The sequence below is a fragment of the Lichenostomus cassidix genome, chromosome 5, assembly GCF_008360975.1.
Source record: "Lichenostomus cassidix isolate B80296 chromosome 5, HeHo_3.0, whole genome shotgun sequence".
Lineage (NCBI taxonomy): Eukaryota > Metazoa > Chordata > Aves > Passeriformes > Meliphagidae > Lichenostomus > Lichenostomus cassidix.
This window is the reverse complement of record NC_139486.1, coordinates 33,502,353-33,522,765: the sequence shown is the minus strand read 5'-3', so window position 1 is coordinate 33,522,765 and position 20,413 is coordinate 33,502,353. Positions and strand designations below refer to the sequence as shown.

At 37.4% G+C, this 20,413-nt stretch overlaps 1 protein-coding gene across 1 annotated transcript in view; it reads left to right on the top strand.

The window, feature by feature from the left end:
* DCAF5 (DDB1 and CUL4 associated factor 5) overlaps positions 1-20,413 on the top strand; it is a 70,293-nt gene that overhangs the window by 13,781 nt on the left and 36,099 nt on the right. Inside the window, exons 3-5 of the mRNA XM_085062148.1 lie at positions 449-485; positions 2,772-2,911; positions 7,194-7,323. Coding sequence (XP_084918274.1) covers positions 449-485; positions 2,772-2,911; positions 7,194-7,323 — 307 coding nt within the window. The remainder of the gene's footprint in view (positions 1-448; positions 486-2,771; positions 2,912-7,193; positions 7,324-20,413) is intronic.

Below are 20,413 nucleotides of genomic sequence, written 5' to 3'. Positions count from 1 at the left end.
CATTTCATTTATGACATCTCTTTTCACCTTCCATAATCTTTTTATGGAGCATCCTTTAAGCAGGAATAAAGATGTGTTTTCATGAGAGGTAAAAGCGTTCTGCTGCTTCATGTAATAGTCTTCCCTTTATTGCAAATGTCCCAAAACTCAAGCTCAAATTGGACAAAGAATGTTTGGTAGCATATTTAAATAGAATTATTTGTTGAGCAGAAGCAGATGAAACAGGTTGATGCATTTGGTCATGACAGGCAATATCACACAGAGACTTTCATAAAACTGAGCAGGGGGTAATCCCATAGCAATTTAGCTGGTCTTCTCTGTTTCAATATTGGTTTTGAAATTGTAAATTAAAAAAAAAAAAAAGGTGGTTTTTGTTGTTTTTTTTTTTCCACTATAATGCTTTTTAACCACTGGGACATGATGCTAATTGCTTATATTTCTCTTTTAGGCAATGATGAGCAAGTTATACTCCATGATGTCGAAAGGTAAATATAGTTTGCTGTTTCCACTGCGTCAGGAACTCCTTTTATGTCAACTCACTGGAGGCATTTTCTGTTTTAAATTAATGGTTTAGGAGAAGAACAGTGTTTTAATACTGAAATTTGCTTTTTATTTATCTAAATTCATAACTGGAATGAAATATTCCCCATTACCCCATTTTCTTTTTCAGCACCTGGGTTCTGTATTATTTTGACCTCAGGAAAGGGAATGGTTATTAAATATATATGCTCTCCTGCAGACAGCATAGTAGATTCTGAGTCCATTATTCTGGCACATATACAACTGTTGGCACACACAGACTTCTTGTTTTCCAACAGACTCACCTGACTTGTGTTTAAGATGGCTAGTGCCTGGCCTACCTAACTTCCTTTTAAAACTAGATGCAGCTGCCTGATTCCTCACACTAACATGAAGCATATTGGTTTTGATACTTGACACTACCAAAACTGCAAAACAATTGGGAATTAGGCTTTGTTGTCCTGCATCAAGATTAGGCTGTTAGTCAAATTAATGCAGTAGTGGTAGTATGTTGAATTGGACTTTTCAAGACATCATGTCTATTGAGTTTACTGCTTTTGAACTAAAAAAACTTTAAAATTTTGGTCTGTACTTATAACTTCTACAGATTTAAGCATTAACCATTCATTTAACATGAACTCAAGAAAATCAAGTATAAAGTAAAAACAGGAAGAAATATATGTAAGAACAGAGAAATACAAAACCTTACTTTTTTTGAGTTTCCTTAATAATTTTATCTGGACATATTTCTTGATGTGTTTGTCCAAAGCCTTTTGCATTGAATTGTTCAGTGTATATCAGTCTTCCATCATATCTGCATGCATTATATCTGCTCCTTGCATAAATCTCACATGCAAGCTGGGCAAAAGAGACTTTGTCTTCTGTTCTGATGCTTTCTCAGGAATATCATGTTGTTTAGTGTTTGGGGGTTTTTTTGTTTTGGGAGATTTTTTTGTTTGGTGTTTTGTTTTTCTTGTTTTATTTAGGTGTGGAAACGTCAATTTTAGGTGCTGGTTTTATTGTGTTCTGACTTTTTAAGCTTCTACAAGATCTTTGTCATTCTAACTTTTCTATATAACACAGTTTTTCTTGCTGTGTCTTGTCTAGATGTTTTAACAACTCTTTTTGGTATGTACATATTTTTAATGTGCTTTTGTTAGCAGATTTTTATATTTTTAGGTATTCTAAGTCTATTTGTAATCCATACAGAATTCCTTCCTCCAAGGCTATTTTGTGTGATCTTCTAAAAGAAACTGTAGTAGTCTGACACACTGAATTCTGATTGATTTCTATGGGAAGTTAATATCTTTTTAATAACATGAGGTCTGTCAACTGCTTTTTTATAACTTGCAATGGCTTTTTCTGTTGCTGCTTGTTTTCCTTTTTTTATTAATGGTCCCTGAGACATAGTTAGTAGATCTGCCACTAAGAACATCAGCTGCCAAGTGAGCAAAATGCTGATTTTATGTAGGATCTCTTTGGTGGAGCTTCCACAAGATATAGGGATTGTATACAAAGTTTATTCCATAAAGAAATAAAAGGGCTTTTTAAAAGAAATAAAACAGTCTGAGAGTCTTCTGATTTAGTATTTCAGCTTTTGGCCTCTCTATTCCACTATTTCCTGCCTTTTTAAATGATCTAAAACATTGGGAAAAGAATAGACAATGTGCTTTTTCTTTTTTTATAGCTGTGAAATGGCTGAAATCCAGGTACTTTGGGGGGAATTATTTTTATTTTGTTGGTTTTTTACCGCTCTTTCTACATGGAAAAATATAGGTCTGGTCTATCCTGAAAAACAAAGAAAACTTACTGAAAAAGCCATCTGGAAAATTGCTCTTATGGGAGCTTCAATTGAACAAAACAGAAACCTGTATTAAAGAATGAACTTCTGTCTTGTTTTCCTTTTTACATCATACAGTAAAAATTTACTCCAGAGGTCCCAAGGCTTCTTTCCCTTTCCCATTACCACCTCCCAAACTTAATGTAATACAACACGTGTTCCAGAGCATCTTGCAGTATCTGAAGTTTTTAATGTTTGGGTTTTAGTTTGAGAAATTTTTTTCCTCATAACATGAGGTCACTGTACATGGACATTTTGTTTGGGTTTTACCCTATTTAAACACAAGGCTCTTCTTTAGAAGTTACAGGAGCTTTGTCAGTAAGTATTACTAGGTAGATAAAGCTGTAAAGAGTATGGTTTTCAAAACAATAGCAAATGAAGGAAGAATGATAATGTTGTATCTCTCTTCCAGCACTGAAACCTTGGATGTGTTTGCCCATGAAGATGCAGTGTATGGCCTTTCAGTGAGCCCAGTAAATGACAACATCTTTGCTAGTTCATCAGATGATGGCCGGGTTCTTATCTGGGACATCCGAGAGTCTTCCCATGGAGGTAAGATCTCTAGAGGGAAAAGAGAATTGATTTAGGAAGAATTCATGCACAGCAAGGAAAAGCTTTGTTTGTCTGGGACAGTTGAGAGAGTGAGTCTTGGAGTAGGGTGAAAGTGAGGCATAATTCTTTTGGCCAGTGATTGGCAAGCCCTGGTCTTTACAGCTCAGTGTTACTGTAAGTGACTTTATAGTACCAGCATATAGTGCAGACTAGCATAGATCTTGGTATGAATAGGTTTTAATTGGGTAATTAAACATTCCCTCCCCCTTGAGTAAAGGGGCAGTGGAGGGAATGTTTCTTCAATGACAGCATCTTGCCAAACTTGCAATAAACTGGGAATATGTTTATAGTTTTTTTCTATGGCCTGGGGTGAAAAAAAAGTTGATGTTTAGAAAGCTGTTATTTTGATTTGAATAGTTTCCAAAGCTATTTATATATTTCCTGACCCTGGGACAGTTATGCATCATGTTTTCTGGTTGTATAGAAACTCAGAGCCCTTATGTGATAAAAGGGAAGTTTAATTATTACTTCAATCTTTGTTTTCTGAAACAAAACTGAATTCTGTTGGTTTAGGTAACAAACCTGCAGCTTATCAAAACACTGTAAACTGTGTTTTTGCAGCTGCAGTTCTGAAGCTTAAGAATCTCAGTTTAAAACTGTAGTGACATAAATTTGAGAGAAATACCTCAGTAATTGAATTCAGTGTATAAATACTCAAGTAATACTTAAGTAAATGAACCTTCAAGTTTACCTCATACTAAAGAACACTGAGCAATCCGCAGGATACAGAATATGGTTCCCTTCATCCATAGCTAAAATAAACGTTCATTTTGTTTTGTAAGCTGTTTAAATGCAATTACCAGTAGTTTCTACTCGTCTTACAGGAGCATTGTTCATGGCACTGAAATCCATCTCAATATACTTTGTACACATTTGTTGTTGGGTCAAAGCTGATGTTTTAGCTGAAGTATCTTTTTCCATGCCTAGTAAATTTGATCACTTTTCTAGACTGCAATTCTGTCCCTCTTTGACTTGGAAATGAAAGCTGAAATAAAACATACTTTATAGTCTCACAGGAGTCTTTTAAGCTGTCTAGTATCCTGAGGGCTTTATTGAATATGAGTAGCCAGAGTCAGATCTTTGACAAGCCTCACCAGAATACTCATAATAGATTGCTTATAGATACCCTCCCTAGCCCAGGCATATTACCTTTGTATAAGTATAAATAAAAATTAAACATACTAGCACAGCATCCAATTTCATGCAGTTCTCTGACACAATTGTATAACCTCTTATCTCTTTCCCATGTAGCAATTTCATTAAACATTATGAAAAACAATGCACACACTTCATATATGTGTATTACAGACTTTAATAAAAGTATCTACATAGTCCCTTCTGTGTCTTTGAGGAACTCATTAGTAACATTCCTCTTGCTCATAAATCCCTTACAGTACAGTGAGCTATCGTCTTCCCGTTAGCCAATTTCTTACCCTATGCAACTCTCTTTGCCAATCCCAACTGCCTGCAGCTAAACTTGGTATTATCCCAAATGTGAATTTAGTCCTCATTACATCTACCACTTTTCTCCTGTATAAAAGATCAGTTGCTCTATTAGAGATTAAATCACTCTGATGTGAATATTTTACTTTTGGAAAATCCAAGGGTCACTTCATCCATTTTTTTATGGTTTTGTAATATCCAAATGATATGACTAGACACTGAATATGTTTTCCAAATTGAAAATGGTGAAATGTTCCTTTATTGCCTTCTGAACTCTCCACCATGAAGATCTCTCTCTGTTAGGGGAATTACCTGTTGCTAACAGTGGATGTCAACAGTTGGGAGGACTAGATGTTTAAATGCACCTGTATGAAGCTTCTCAGTATCATAAGTTAATGTCCAGTCTGATCTGAGTTTCTGAAATTATATGAAATTAAGTTAGTTCTTCTTTGTTGGAGTTAAACCTTGGTTTTGCTTTTACTGTTGTTGAGACTTTGAATGAGATTGCTGAACCAGTGAAATTGCAGATGTGTGAAGATGTGTTGTCTGTAGCAATTTTGGGCTTTTTGGAGTTGTGTTTCAGGTTCTCTGAATTAAAAAAAAAAAAAGCTTTTGCATGCTTATGTAAGAGTCTTGAGTCAGCATTTATATGTGAGCCCTGACAATGTTTACTGCAAGGTAATGCTTGTCACTGGGGTAATGCCCTTGTCTGCAATGGTATTTGCATGGGAATAGACACTATGCATGCTAGTGTGAGCATAGTTAGTCACCCAGAGTGGCCAGCTTGTTAAAGTCTTGCAAACAACCTCCTCGTTTAAAATGGTGCATTAAAAGAAGCCCAGGAAACTTCTTTTCCTGCCTTTCACTGTTGAGTGATTTATGCAGTAATTTTTATAAACCTACTTGTAATTTTTATTAAAGATGGTGTTGAGCTACTCCCTTGAGAAACATGTTCATACTCCAGTGTATAAGAGCTACAATTGTGAATGAGCATAAAGAGCAATAGAAAAGTAATTCCCCTACTTTTCATTAAAATTACTTAGTGCCTCATTAGTTTAACTCTTGTTATCTGTCTTTGACAGGCTGAAAGACAACTTTTGATATCTTAGGAGAAAACTTTTGTGCCATTTTTTTAATAAAAAAGGTGTGAAGGAAAGCACCAGTAATTAGTGACAATTATTTGACTAAGGAAATATATACAAATGGAATGTTTATTTTAAAGCCCAGCTCTTTATTTGGCAATCTGATGTTTGTCTCTCCACTCAGCTAATGCAGGTCTTTGCTTCTCAGTGGGGGCTGCCATTTTAATAACATAGCCTTTTATGTCCCAGCAGGATTCTGATTTGATGATGCAAATATAGAAGGTCAGTTTTGGTGTTAAACCTTATTTGGAGCTTCAGGCAGACCAACAGCAATTTCTAAAGCCTTTGGGCAGACTGGCAGAACAAAAGTTGTCTTTTCTTCTTTTTACCTCTGACTCTTATGACAGTGAATAGCGCCATGGAACTTCATCTGTGTTCAGAGACCTTTGTTTTCATCAGTACTAAATAAATGCTAAAAAGGGAAGTCTCTGTCTAAAAGAACTTGTAATAGAGCCTTAGAGGAGGACACAGATGGGGCAAGACAAGTAAATGTTAATTCTGTCTCAGTTGCTTAATGGGTAGTCATTTCATAAGGTATTGGGAATTTGAGAGGGTTGTCTGTTTTACCATGTTTAACTATTGCCATATTTGGTAATGAAGGATATGAGGAAAGAAAATTACATACCTTTGGAGGTGCTTGTGGGGCTACAGGGGCTGCACATGGTGGCCCAGATAAGGGCAGTAATTGTCTCCCTAGCACATGGGCAACACAGGAGTTGCACCAAAGCAAACAGCGCGTAGGAAAGTGTGGAATAATCCCTGGCGCAAAATAGGCATTGATTCTGGTTTCTTAGTTGATTGAAAGAGTGGCAGCATGTCACGAAACATACACTCAGGGAAGAGAATTAGACTGTGCCTAAAGCTGTAAAGCTCACAGAAACAGAGACAAGGTAACAGTCAAGGCTTTTTCCCCTTGCTTCATGGAGACAGTATTTTGATGATACGAACAAGGCAGAGTAGCAGTCCAAACACAGTCTTATGAAAGGGAAAGAGTCTGAATGAGCATGTTTTCTACTTTGTGTGTGAACAGCAAGAGCTAACTGTTACCATTTTTTTTATGCAAGGGGAATACCCTTCTTGTCTGCTTGTACAGCACTTAAGAAGTGGTAGGCTTCTTTTCCCCAGCAGCTTGCTCTGAGTTGAGTTTCATACAAACTTATTTCACTTCTTGTAATATTGTTCTCCCTTACAAGCAATTGCTGCTACATTTATGGTTTGGGTAATCATCAATAGCAGTGGAAGCTCTCAGGCATACATTACTAGGAAGCTTTCAGAAGCCCCTTCATGTATAGTCCTTATCAGATGAACATTTGGTCATGAACCGTAAGAAGATTCAAATATGTGATCTTTGAGTAGCTAGTTATAAACTCTGATAACCTTCCATAAACCAAATGGTGTCTTGAAATTCAGTATGTGTCCTTTTCCATATTTAGACAGAATTAATCTACATGTGGGTGGATTTTAAAACTTCAGGTTTTATATTGCTTTGGATGTGTCAGCTTGAGAAGTGGTATGAACATGTCTTCTTATCTTCAGATCTTGTTATGCTGTTTCCATATTCAGCTGCCAAACTCCTGGCATTGAACAGTTGCATGCATTGTTTGTTCTTATGTCTGAAATTTAAACTTTTTCAACAGAGCCCTTCTGCTTGGCACACTACCCATCAGCCTTTCACAGTGTGATGTTTAATCCAGTAGAACCCAGATTACTGGCTACTGCCAACTCTAAGGAAGGTGTGGGACTCTGGGATATTCGCAAACCTCAGAGGTATGATCTGGCTGTCCTTGTTCTATGCTGTGCTATTTCTTTCCATTGGGAGGTGTTTGCATGCTGCTTTGATTTTGTTTTTTTAATTTAAGTCAGAATATATGATAGTAAGAAAAGATGTAAAGATGTAACAAAGTTAACAGTTATGTTGGTAATCAGTTATTTTTCATAATTAATATTCTTCGTCATACTTATGATCTAATTTGATTTGAAATGGGGCTAGATCTTCAGTGTTAAGGTAAGTGATTCTTTTGAAGCCTGCCTGGCCTCACCACTGCAAATTAACTTGGATTGCTGTGTCAAGTTCTCGTCATTATATTTATCACTGTCTTGCTAATACTGGAAGAAGCTGTGGTGGGCACTTCGTAGTTTACAGTTTGTTTTTGCTGCCCAGCTCAGTTTTTAGTGGCTGACTGGAGACTATGGTCAAGACAGCGTTTTACTCAGTGCTTACAGTTTTACGTGACTTTCTGAGTGATACGGACATCTATGTAATCATTTGTCTGTATAGCATGCTTCAAGATTTGCATAGAGTTAAAAACAAATGAAGAGAATTAGGTTGCAGCTTGAAATATGGTTAGACTGGGTTCCAGAGTAGATGTATGCAATGTCCAATACCAAACTTGGGCATGCGTGAGAGATTAAGCTTTTTCAGTCTTTCAGATTTTGAATGTTCATTTGCTCATCATAATAATCTATGGAGGGTTGAGTCTGGCTGAATGCCAGCTGTAAAATGAATGCAGGTGTTAAGTCTGCTTTCAGCTACCATTTTTCTGGGATAGCCGTTAGCTTTCCTCCTTTACTTGATCAGATATGTGCCCAAAACATGGTGAGAAGGGTATGCTTGGCTTAGGAGAAGGAAATGGCATTAAAGCACTCTGCTATCACTGCAAGTTTTTTCCCCCATGAAACTCTCAGGAAAAGAGGACTCTTCAGAATGATCTTTGTCCTACTAGTGGGCTGCCAAAGCCAGAGTTTCTCATATTTAAATATATTAGGCTGTATTTTTAGTCTTTTTAAAGTAACAGAGAATTTGCCAACATTTCTACTTGTCTCTCTAGATCTAATATGCTAATCTAGAAAGCTGGAACTTGTTTTTTAATATATTTGTGGCCAATTTACTTTGTCTTACAAGGAAAAGATTTTGTTAATTTTAAGATCAGTTGAGATAAAATCCTCACTCCAGTGAGGAAGTGGAAGCTAGAATTTACACTACATCCATGTGTTTTAGTTTGTTACAGTCTCTTCTGGGGAAAATACACTTACTTTCAAGGGGAAAAATAGTTTTTGTTAAAGATAAAGTAATCTACATGATGCTGTAAGTTCTTGTGATAGGCTGCCTAAAACTGAAGTTGGTATGTGAGGGAGTTTATAAATATTTTCCAGATTCTTATTAATAATAAATGTCGCTGTAGTTGCGATCTTTTAGGTAAGATGTGTGCCAAAAGCATTTTGGTTGGTGAATTTTATAGGCAGAGTGAGTTAAACAGCCCTGAAATTCTCCATAATCTAGGGATAAACAGGAAGCTGCCTGTGTAAGCATGCCATTTGCACAGCAAAGAAGGGCTACTGCATCAGATGCTTTCCTCTTTGTCAAAAAAGTCTGCTAATGGTGGAAATCCTTGCTTCCCTACAGGTTTGTAGCTCTCTTTTATACTGTCATTGGTATCCAAGAAAATGTAATACTGAAGTGTTGGAAGGATGAGGGAATAGAGGTTTTTGAGGGACATGATTTAGAAGTATTTGTTTGATTGTTGAATCCTTATTGGGATTGTTGAATAGCACAATATATAAATAACTACAGTAATAAATGGCTAGATCTGTCTATTCCTTCCCTAGTCTACACTTTTATTTACATTACATGTGCATAACATTGACCTGTGAGGGATTTTTATGCCTTAAACTGTCAAGGGAAATTCTTTCTTTCCTTCAGTATTGATGTAGTCCATCATAACACTGTGGCCATTGTGGAAGTTTTTCAGTCCTATCATTCCACCTGTTGTGCTAATAGAAAGTACTAGATAAGGTAAACTTTGTCTCTTTTGTCATAATGTGTGGTAGTGGGGTTTTGATTACAGGTTGAGTGGGTAGAAAGAAGGGGAAGAACTGTAGATGCTTTTAAATGTTTGCTGTGGATTGCCAAAATTTTAACTTCCAGTGGATTAAGCTGGACTGCAGCACTCTTGCAATATGAGACAGCTGGTATGGTTATATGTAGCTAATAATTTGCTGCTGGTATAATACTTCCTGTCAAACTCATTTTCCCAATTACTGTCAGTTCTCAGATGGAGGCAGAGTTAGGCTGATGCAGGCACTACTTGGTTTGCTTCATAACTGGATGCTTCTCTGGGCAATCCTGCTGCTGCTCATCTGCAAAGTCCAGCAAATGAAAAGCTTGGAATTCTGAAGACTAGCTGTTTGTGGCCAGTAGCAGTACTGTAGTTATCAATACCTTCACATAACATGTATTGCAGCCAACAGCACTGGTTTTATCAAACAGCACAGGTTTGATAAAACCCACAGGATTTGGCTGGCCTTCACTCATTTGAAGGGGATCAGGCTTGATGCTGAATTTCTGTTTTTCATCAGCAGAGACTCCTCAGGTGAAGTATAGTTTTTCTTTGACTCTGTCCAGCTTGATAATGGACTGTCAGAAAAAGGAGGATTTCCTGTTAACTTCCAAACTTGTATGTCAGTCAGTGAAATATGGTTGATTGTGTAGTTTTTAATAGCTCTACATTTCAAAATATTGAATAGAGAAGTGATGTCCTTGTAGGTTAGAGAATTCAGATCTAGATTCCACTGCTTGTCAGGAACAAATGAACTGCATCTACTTATTTATCTAGAAAAATCTGAGGATTATTACACCAGAGTATTTTCTCCAAAATAAGTGGCTCTTCTCCAATTGGGTTCTGGGAGAATTTGTCTCAGCTTCCTGTTGCATGCCTCCAGCCAGGAAGGTCGGTTTTGTCTACTTCTTTAGTCACGCAACATTAAACATCTCTAAAACTTTTAAATTGAATACTTTTAGGGCTAGGAAAAAAGTCCTGATTATGAGTAGATTTTATTCATATGCTGTGGAATTGGTTAACTTTCTAATGGGAAGCTGGGAGTGCTTTATGCTTGGCTAATACAATGAAGGAGGTAATTGAAAAGCCAGCATTTCTTGGCATGCATGGAGAAATTTAGAGACAGTTGCACAGCTCTGAATTGTGGAAAGTTTAGCTCACTTCAAATAGTCATAATTCGATTAGTCTTGCTGACTGAGTCAGGATACAGAGGCGGATTCATTATGCTTTCTCCCAAAGTTCATTCCCAGCTTGATCTCTCTTCTGTCTCAGACTTAGTGCAGCAATTGAGATTCTCTCCTTCTACCTCAGTATACTAATAAGATCTGAATGTGGTGGGTTGGGTCCTCAAAAATAGCATATGAAGTTCTATTAATATAGAACTAGTATAATTCCAGCATGATTACAAGTGATTCTGGAAATATTATTTTTCTATTTTTAGAATGTGTAAGTATTTCTTTTCTTTCAGGTGGACATTAAACTGAAACCATCTGTAATGTTTCTGTTTTAAAATAAGTTCATTGAAAGGCTTTAAGTGTGTTTTTGATTGAGGAGGCTGCTGTAAGGCGTTCACACCACTAGATGGGGTCTGGAAGCTGTGCCTTTTTTAAAGAAAATTAAAAAAGCAGATCTGTGCTTCTTAAACTATTTACAATAAAATATGTATTACATATATATATTGTTAGAGAATTGCTGGAGGAAACTCAGCAAGTTACAGTACATATATATTAAAAGCAAAGACTATGTAACTTCAGCTATTTTTAGGTACTCATGTTCTCCCTTCTCTTTTTCCATGCAGTTCCACAACCATCTCCTTCTTTTTACTGAAATCAGGAGACTGCTTTTTCCCCCAAGGAAATATTATCATTATTCCCTTAATGCTTTCTTTTCCTATGTTCCTCCTCACCTACCATTTACATCAACTTATCTGAAAGTTTTTGAGATCAAAATTATATTGGTTTGTCCTATTAATGACCATTGCACATTTTTAAACCGGTCTTCATGCTGCAAAAAGGCTGTTCATAGAAGTGTGTTCTGCTTGTGATGGGAGCATTGAACCAGTACTTTGTGCACACTGGGATCCATTGGTGTGTCCAGTTCAAGGGTCAAAATGCTAAGTCTTGTGTCATAAATACATATCTTGGGGTATTTTTTGTGAGCCTGGGAGGGCTTATCTGAATACTACCAGGCCCTCATTCCTATGTCTGTTGCATAGTTATGTGTTTGACCTGTTTTCTGAGCCGACTCATCATGTTTAAAAGTAGGAAAACTAAGCTAGAAAGGCTTTGTAGCTTTCTTATGCCCTAGCAAGTTGAACTTGATTTGAGGAGGATCTAGTGGCAAGTGTAAAGGATTGAGATGAGAGAGTAAGGCCTGTAAGGCTGAGAAGAGGATGTAAGAAGCAAACAAAATCTTTCTCATTTGAGGAGCAGTGAACTATTAGGTGTGTTCAGCTGTTTGTGGTGTTCTGCTCATTCTGTTTTACTTGCTTTGGTTTCTTTTGCCAATCAAGGCGGCTTTCTTAATGGACTCTAAACTAACATTAAAATTGCCTCCTGCAGTGAGAATGTAGAGGAAGCAAACTCCTAAGTTGTGGACAATGAATACATGTTGTTAGATGTCAGTGAATCATCTAGTGATTAGCTCATTAAATAGTAAGCAAAATATAGAGATGGAAATTTCTTCCCTGTAGCAAACTAATTAGATTCAGAGGGCTCTTGAGAGAGGACTCTTAGCATGTTTATGAATGTTCAGGTATGTTGATCTTGCCGGTGTGTGGAGAACTTCGAAGGTGTGGCTGCACTGTGCTGCTGGTCTTGAATTGACTGTGTTTTCTAAAGTCTTTGTTTTGAATAGAGTTTTTCTGCCAAGTGCTAATTATTAGGTGTTCAGCTTAGTCACCGTGCTGCAAGTAAACACTATCCAGCCCTTAAAACAATCTATTAAATCTGTAACTTCTAGTCCGCACATATTGGAAATCACAGGTACTTTTGAAAATTCAGTTCTTGGCTCCTGATTGCTTTGACTTGTAGTTTCACTTATTTCATTTAGTTCCCAGCCTTTCAAAGACCTGATGAGTATTACTTCTTTTGTTTTTGTATCAGTGCTCTGATAGCAAGAGGAAAACACTGTTTGACATAGAAATCTTGCAGGTGGTGTATGTTAAATTGCCATGTAGTTGGAAAAGCTAGGTTTCAGGTTTGTGAGGCCTCTCTCAGTGTCAAAATAGAAGTGGTAGCTGCCAGAACTACAGGAAATTTGAGAGCAGTTCTTCACAGTTTAGTTAGATGCATGCCAAACAGGCCAGCTTTGCAAGAGAGGACTGAGTATTACCTTTGAATAAAGACATGGTTAATTCTGTTCGAGTTTGTTTTTGATGAATGGATGTACAAGGGAAAGGGAGGAAAGAGAGACGATGAGTATTTGCAACTCTGTCTGTGCCACAGGTGATATTTGTAACCTGTCCCATATAAAAGACTTTGGAAAACCTGCGTGGTGATGTTGAAGGTATTCTAAAGTCATAAACATAGCATGGTAACTGAGTCCATGTCCATAGACTGAGGTCTCCAATGGTTGCCAATTTTAGTTTCTAAGGTCATACTTTCAGGTATTTGATCCTTAAAGAACATACCGGTAGAATATAGATGGCAATTACTTTTTGAGAAATGCTCATGCACGACCTGAGTTTTTATCCTTTCTAGCTTTCCTTCATGAGCTTACTCTACAAAGTAGCTGTTGCCTGCTTTTACCTGTGTGTTGCCAAGATGTCTGGTATTTTGGATGAATTACTGAGCTTCTGGAAGTGCAAGTGAGTGATCCAGTATTGTTGGTGATTGTGTTGAGATACCAGTTGAGGGCCAGCCACAGGGCTTACTTCTGATAGTGAGCTTACCGAGGTTGAGGTCTCTTTCCTTAAAAGCTAGTACTGGTGGATTGGGAATTTTCTTAATGCAGAATCTGTAGATATAACATGATGGCAGGAATAGTATGAGGATATTTAAGGTTTTACTTCAACTGTTTTCCATTTTGACTTTTCATGTGAAAGAAAGAAGCTTCTGATTCTCATCACTTCCAGTGTGAATGTTTTGGGATTCCCAAAGCTCTTGCAGGCAGAAGAGTTCACTACATCATTAAATTGGCAAATACCTGTTTAAATTATTTCAGTGCAATAGAAGTGTGCTGCGTGTTTCTGTTCTGAGACCTTTGTCGGTCCTGCTCTGAGCAGAGCCCTATATTAAAGATTGCAGCAGAAATGTGTGTATCTTGGCAACCACTTGTTTATTGTCAGGCTTACAATTTATTTTTCTTCCCAGTGGAATAATTTGTTGTGAATTTTGACTAACTGGATGCTGCTTAAAATAATGCATTTAGCTAGGTTACAGTATAACAAATTTTAAGTGCTATTTTGGAACTCACCAATATGGGTCAACCACACCACCTCAAATAGTTCAAATAACTATTTGTCTTCTCTTGCATGTCAGGAAATGGAACTCATCCCACACATGTACCATCCTCATCTGTTATGCTTCTGTGCTACTGAGGCAGCTCAACTGATCAGTTTCTCAACCTAGAATGTGAAGATCTCCTAACGAGATCCAGCTTGCCCTATTTGCCCCAAATTACACAGAACCTAAATGTAGATACTTTCCCTCCTATTTGTCTTCCATTATTTCTCAGAGGTTCCCTTTAATGTGATAGAAAGTGAACTGATTATTGCTTAAGTTCATGCATTTTTCTGGAAATTGTTGAGTTATATTGAGGGAACATTTGAACAGTAAGGGCATCCGTGGGAGTAGTACTTTTGGGATGGCTTTTGGCTTTAATTTCCTCATTGTAAACATAAATAAATCTCAAAAATATTTGCCACAAATTTAGCCAAAATCAATTACCTATTTAGGGTTAGAAATATCTAAGGTAGACTCCTCTGCCTTTCCTTCTTTCTTCTCACTGAAGGAAAAAAGGGGTACTTGCAAATGAGCCTTTTTTTGACCTTGGACAAAGAGAGATCGTGACAATCATTAAGGCTGTAGTCATGTTGATGACTTTCCTGCATATGGAGAGTTATTTTGTGGTTGCCATGTTCAGTCAATGCTTTCTTCTCTTTTTCTAAAAACAGTAGTACAGCCTAAAATTGCAAAATATGTAAATCAGTGAATTTATTGTTAAAGATTTTTTTATTCTGAAGCAAGTAATCCTTTCTATTGCTGGTGTGAGCACCAACTAACAGTCTGGAAATACTTAAGTGTGCAAGTCTGCCAAATACTGCCTGATATTTAAGTGTGTGAAACAGGTGCTGTAGTCTCTTTTTCCCACCCTTACGCCTTGTCCTTATTGCAGAATTTACTGGGGCGGTACTGTAGGAAGGCCCCTCTCTCTTAGCTTCTGTTTTAGATGTACATACTCCATATTTCATTTGCAGTCCTGCTTTATGCATGACCTTGTCAGCCCTCTTGGGATAGAGGGTTTAGCTTAGCTTTCTCCGTGTTTAGGCTGATATACTTCCTGTAGTGGAGTGTATTTAGAAAGATTTTTAACTTTCCCCTAGCATCCCTGGATTTGTTGATCAGACACACAACTGAATTTTGGAGAGCTGAGGTTCAAATTATATAACAAAAAATGTTGTTAGTAGCTCAGCTTTTAGTTTTTTGCTGTTCTCAGATAGGACTGTGGTCACTTTTCTGTTCAGCCTCTCCTGTCTTGATTGCCCTCCCTCACATGCATGGGGATTTTGTGATTTGGAGATGAAACTTTTTCACACCTATCAGCATCCTCACATTAGCACTTGTTTGGTTCTCACCAGGCACTTTAAGCTCAATACTGTCCCTTTGCTCTGTGGAATGCAGCTTGCTCCTAAAAGCAGAGGTGCTGTTCAGGTTTTAAATTTTCAACACTGTGTGTAACTGTAAACAAGAAGTCAGGAAACCTGGTTTTGTTTCACAGTGTTGGTAAGGTCTGTTGGTTGACCTTTCTTGCCCTGGTTTTTCCTGTACCAAGAAAAGGGAAAACTGCCTACTTCAAAAGCCTCATGATGCTTAATGTTTTTGTTAGCTTTGAAATACTTTAGCACCCAGGTCTCTGTAAAGGAAGAGTTTAAAGTGCAAAGTATTGTCCTTGCTATGCAAATTTTAAAAGTATAATCTGTTGTTCAAAAGAAGTTCAGATTTAATGAGATTTTTTAGCCTGCTTTCCTAAGGGAATAGGTCTGTAATCATCTAAGTCTTGCCCTAATCACTTCTATACCTCCACTTAATGTGGAGGGAATTAAAAGAGAAACTTTTTTTGTTTAAAAAAAAAATTAAAAAGAAGAAAAAAAGAGGAAAACAATAAAAAAATATTAGTGACTAAAATCAAAGTAGAGATCCTCTTAGTGCATTTACTAGGAGAACATCTGAACTGTTAATTTAATCCTGTTGAAAGACAAAGGAATTAGTCTTTGAAACATCACTCCAGGGGAAACTGTGGTGGAACAAACCTGATGAGTCCAAAGTTGTGTGCAATTGCATTCACTTAGCTTTATATGAAAATTTATATTTATCTTTTAGCTATTAGAGGCAAAAACTTTACTTGAGACTGGACTCTCCCACTGTAGGTGCATTTTGGATCTTGCCAATTTTCCTGGAAAAAGAAAGGCCTACTTTCTTGTTGCTGCTATTTTCTTTAATTTCTGCTTGTGTAGCTTTTGCAGATTAAAAATTCATGCAGCTTCACTAGAGAAAGAAAGGAATATATATATTATTGTATAAAGAAGTCTGTGGCTGATGTTAGTCAGCTTTCCTAATGCGAGACTACAATTGCAGCACAGTGTAGGAAAAAATGTGTCGAAGGACTGCAGTATTGACATGTGACTGATTTTGCATAGACACTAAGTGTGAAAATGGATTCATTCTTCAGGAGGAACTGCTGACTTTTACATTAATTATTTTTCTGAGGTAATATTGTCTGATATCCATGTTCTTTGTATTATAACACCACATTGTGTTATTCACCACATTGGTGAATGCTTCACTTTGGGAGCAGGTCCTGTTCCTTCATTTGGCCTAAAGGTCATCTTCCCATGCCATGTCTGGCTGTATTTGCATCTTCTCTGTCTGGTTATCTGATGGAACCTGCTCCTTTGTGTTTTGCTGGATTTAGCTGAGCAGTGTTCTCTGTCACAGTCTGTACTCCATCCTACAAGATACTATTTCTGAACAGGCTGAATAATGGACTCTAATCAGAGAATTTAGGAATTAGAAAAGGATTGAAATGATCAGGTGTTTCAGCTGGTTTGCTTGTGGGTGTTGGACAGTTGCTTTTTACATTGTATTCTGTAGTTTCTTTTTTTTTTAATCTGGCTAAATTTTGTTGGTTTGCTGGGGTTTTTTGTTGTTTGGGGTTTTTTTTCCTGAAAAACGAATTGCCTGCCTTCTAGATTTCATTTATTGCTTACATTACAGTAACACCTACATGATCCAAGCAGAGAGTGAGACTAGGACACTCTTGTGCCTGCTGTCTCGTACATCTGTAGTGAGGGCAAGCCTAGGGCAGGAGAATGTTTGGGAACAGGTCTGTGATAAGACCAAAACAAACTTTGGCTAGAGCTGGAGGGGGATGTGAAACATTCAAACAAACGGGTATTTTTTTAGCTTGTTGTCATTTGCTGCTGTTCAATCTTTGTAATGGCAGAGGTAAGCCTTAAATCCTGAAAGGATAAAAGCAATACAGGTGAGGGGGAGAGCTTAGTATACTTTACGCCTCTGCTCTTGCCATCTTCTTCAAAATACTGAAATTATTGAATTATTTTCCTGTGAATAAAGGCAGAATACAGGAGAACATGATGCTTTCTGGAGAACTGCCTGAGATCACTGATGGCACATTTTCATTCAGTGATTCAGTTAGGTCATAAGGGCCAAACCAGGTGAGCCTTTGCTGTTACATTTTCAGGTTGCTCTGGGTACATAAAGGGTGATGTTTGATGTTTTTAGGGCTCTAGTTTCTAAAGTCAGTTATCAGATGAGAATCTCACTTACTAAAAAAAATTTAAAATATTATATAAACCTCATGGTTTGAAGGGAACGGCAAGAGTTCACCTTAGAGTTTGCCATGCATGAAAGTTCATTGATGATGGGGAGATTCCTTTCTGTACTAGTTTACATGTTACTAACTCTAACAGTAAACAGCAAAGAAATGTCACATTCTTGAACACGCAGAATCTTCACCCTGAATTCTGTGCTTTTCTTATCTTGGTACATGGAATTCATTTTAGTTGTTCTTTCTTTTTGAAGGAAAGCAAAGATGTTTAATTTTACTAACAATATGCAGCCTTTATTTTATCTGGTTATTGTTTAATGTCCAAATAAATACCCCTTGTTTCCTGGTAAGGATTCTTGGAGACAGTTCTTTTAAAGGTAGTGAGATAATCAGAAGCAGTGATGATAGAATTTAGAAAAATGAGCTTGTTACTAAAAAATAATAAAATCTTGAGTATGGCTTGTATACCTTTTAAGACACTGATGGACTTCCTTCACATTTGTTAACACTTATAATACTTACAGTGAAATGCCATCCACTTTGACACAATTCATCTGCTTTTCAAAGAAACTATCTTGAAATTTCTGAGACTCATAATCTATTTTAAAAAGATCTGCATGATTATTGCTATTGTGCTGACTTTTCTGTTATTGGCTAAGTTGGCTCTAAGTGTTTTCTTCAGACAATATATGAATTGTGTCTTTTAAAACACACAGTAATTTTCTTTTAAATAAACCCCCAAACTTTTCTGCAGATTTCCAGACCAAAATTCTATTTGCTAAGTTTCATTCCAGTCCTTTTTGCACAGTTAAAAATTTTTCAATTTTGTGGTTACAGAATTGCTGACAAACAGAGTTGTATGCAATGGTGTGTATTAGTTACGAGCATTCAGTTCATTCTTTCCTTTTAAGGTCATTCTTTCATTCAGTTAGTCTCACTCACTGCTGTTTATGATACCAACACTTTTTCCTTGCTTAATTCCTTTCTTTTCCCTCTTAAATGATGCCCGTTTCCCAAGGACAGTGTCTGTACTGCAATGCAATGATACTACCTCGTCCCTTACCCCACTAACTTCCAGTAGAAATGGATTAATTTACATTAGTGGTGCTACTGGTGGATTGAAAGCCTTCCATTGTTTGGCTGAGCTGGTATTTAGTTAGCCCTTGCCGGCTGCCTGTGTGCAGCATATCCAGCTACGGAAATGACCATATTGCAGATAATAGTCCATTCTCTCCCTCCTCAGCCTCCCTCCAGCTCCAGCATGTGTGTTTGGATTGCGATGTTCCATCTGTGGACTAAATATTTCTCTTAATCATACAATATGACTTTTTAAAAAACTCAGAAAGTGCATGTGTCTCTCTATATTGCTTCCAGAGCTGGTAGGCAACATCAGCATTCCACAGCTGTCTGGGTGAGCCAAATTTGGAAGCAGAGTAAATCCAAGCAGTCTGGCTCTGGATTCATAAAAATAATGCCTCTGGCAGAAAGGACATTCATCTTGTTCAGAAGTGTCCTTTCAGGATTGCCTTCAGATTTCTCACTAGCTGTCATGGTTTGTGTCTTCAAGATGAGAGTATTGCTTCTGGTGTGATGCATCAGTAAACTTTTTAGTAACTGAAACAAGGTGTTGCCTCTGAAATTCCTTTGTTAGTGCATGCAGTAAGGGGCAGGCAGAAGTGGCAGTTCTAACATGAACAACCTATCCAAACATGTCTACACTGCTCCACATAATCCTGTGTGAAAAAATCCAAAAGTAGCAGTGACTAAAGGTACACAGCAACACCCTGGTGCAACTGGGAAAGCAGAGATAGTAATTTGAACATGCTTAAACATAGCACTTCTCTTCTTCTCCCCTCCCCACCCCCCAAAAAAAGAAAGTGCAAAAGCTCTGATTCTGATTAGTTTGAAGATCTTTAGAACTTTTTGATTCAGACAGCCTCTTTAGTACTAATGAGTATTAGTAGTGGTTTGATACTGTAAAAAATAACTTCTGCTGGCTTCTTTCTTGGAGAGGGCTGACTGGTTTTCTTCCTGCAATTTTAATGGATATGGATACTCTAGAAGGCATCTCAGGCAATTGTTATTTTTCTCCTAAAACCAGTGTAGTTATTCTATAATCAACAGAATTTTATGATGGAAGATACCAAAGTCTTAGGGTTCCTCAGTTCCCAATACTGTAACCATGTGCACTGCCTGCAGGATGAGGCAGAGGAAGAGAGATTTAGCAAATCCTTTATATGTCCTCTATTTGTGAACTAGGTGAGCAAGTTTTTTGCCACCAAGATAGAGCCATGAGCTGTACTCCCTCCATACATATCTCCCCCGCTTATTTGTGAACATGTATGTTTTGTCCTAGGAGGAGAGAGAGGGAGCAAATATTTTTCCTCTGTTTGGATCAGGAAAAGGATGTTTGGTGGGGTCTTGTGGCAGTTTGTTCCCCTTATCCCCACCTGACTACCTGCTGCCTCTTTTGTTAAAGGAGTTAAAGGAGTTTGTTAAAGGAAAACACTGTGCAGTTAATTTAACAAATCCTTTCCAAGAGGCAGAGAGGAAGCAATCAGGGCACAGCAGGGTGGGGAAAACAGAAAACCGCTGTCTTGTGATTAGTACAGCAAAATGCTGCACTTGGAGCTATAGTGTCTGACTTTTGGGGCCACAATTGAGGCAGGTGGGGAAAGTTATCACTCTTACATTATAAATTAATGGCAAACAGCTATTTTAGTATTTATTTCTGTAACAGGCAAACTAGCTCACTGCATTTTTTTGTTAGTGTGGGGTTTGGTTTTTTTGTTTGTTTTTCTTTTTTTTTGTTTGAGCCAAATGTTAAAAAATCTGCAGCAGGAACTGTATTTCCATTACATGTGTGGCTGAATTGTGTGGAGTGAGGGTCTGAGGTAGGCAAAGCTATGGATATTTTGAGGAGCATTAACTATGTAGCTCCTTAATTGTAGACTTTTCATGTGTGTATCTGATAATCTTTTCTGAACTTCTAATCTCTCTTAACTCCTTTA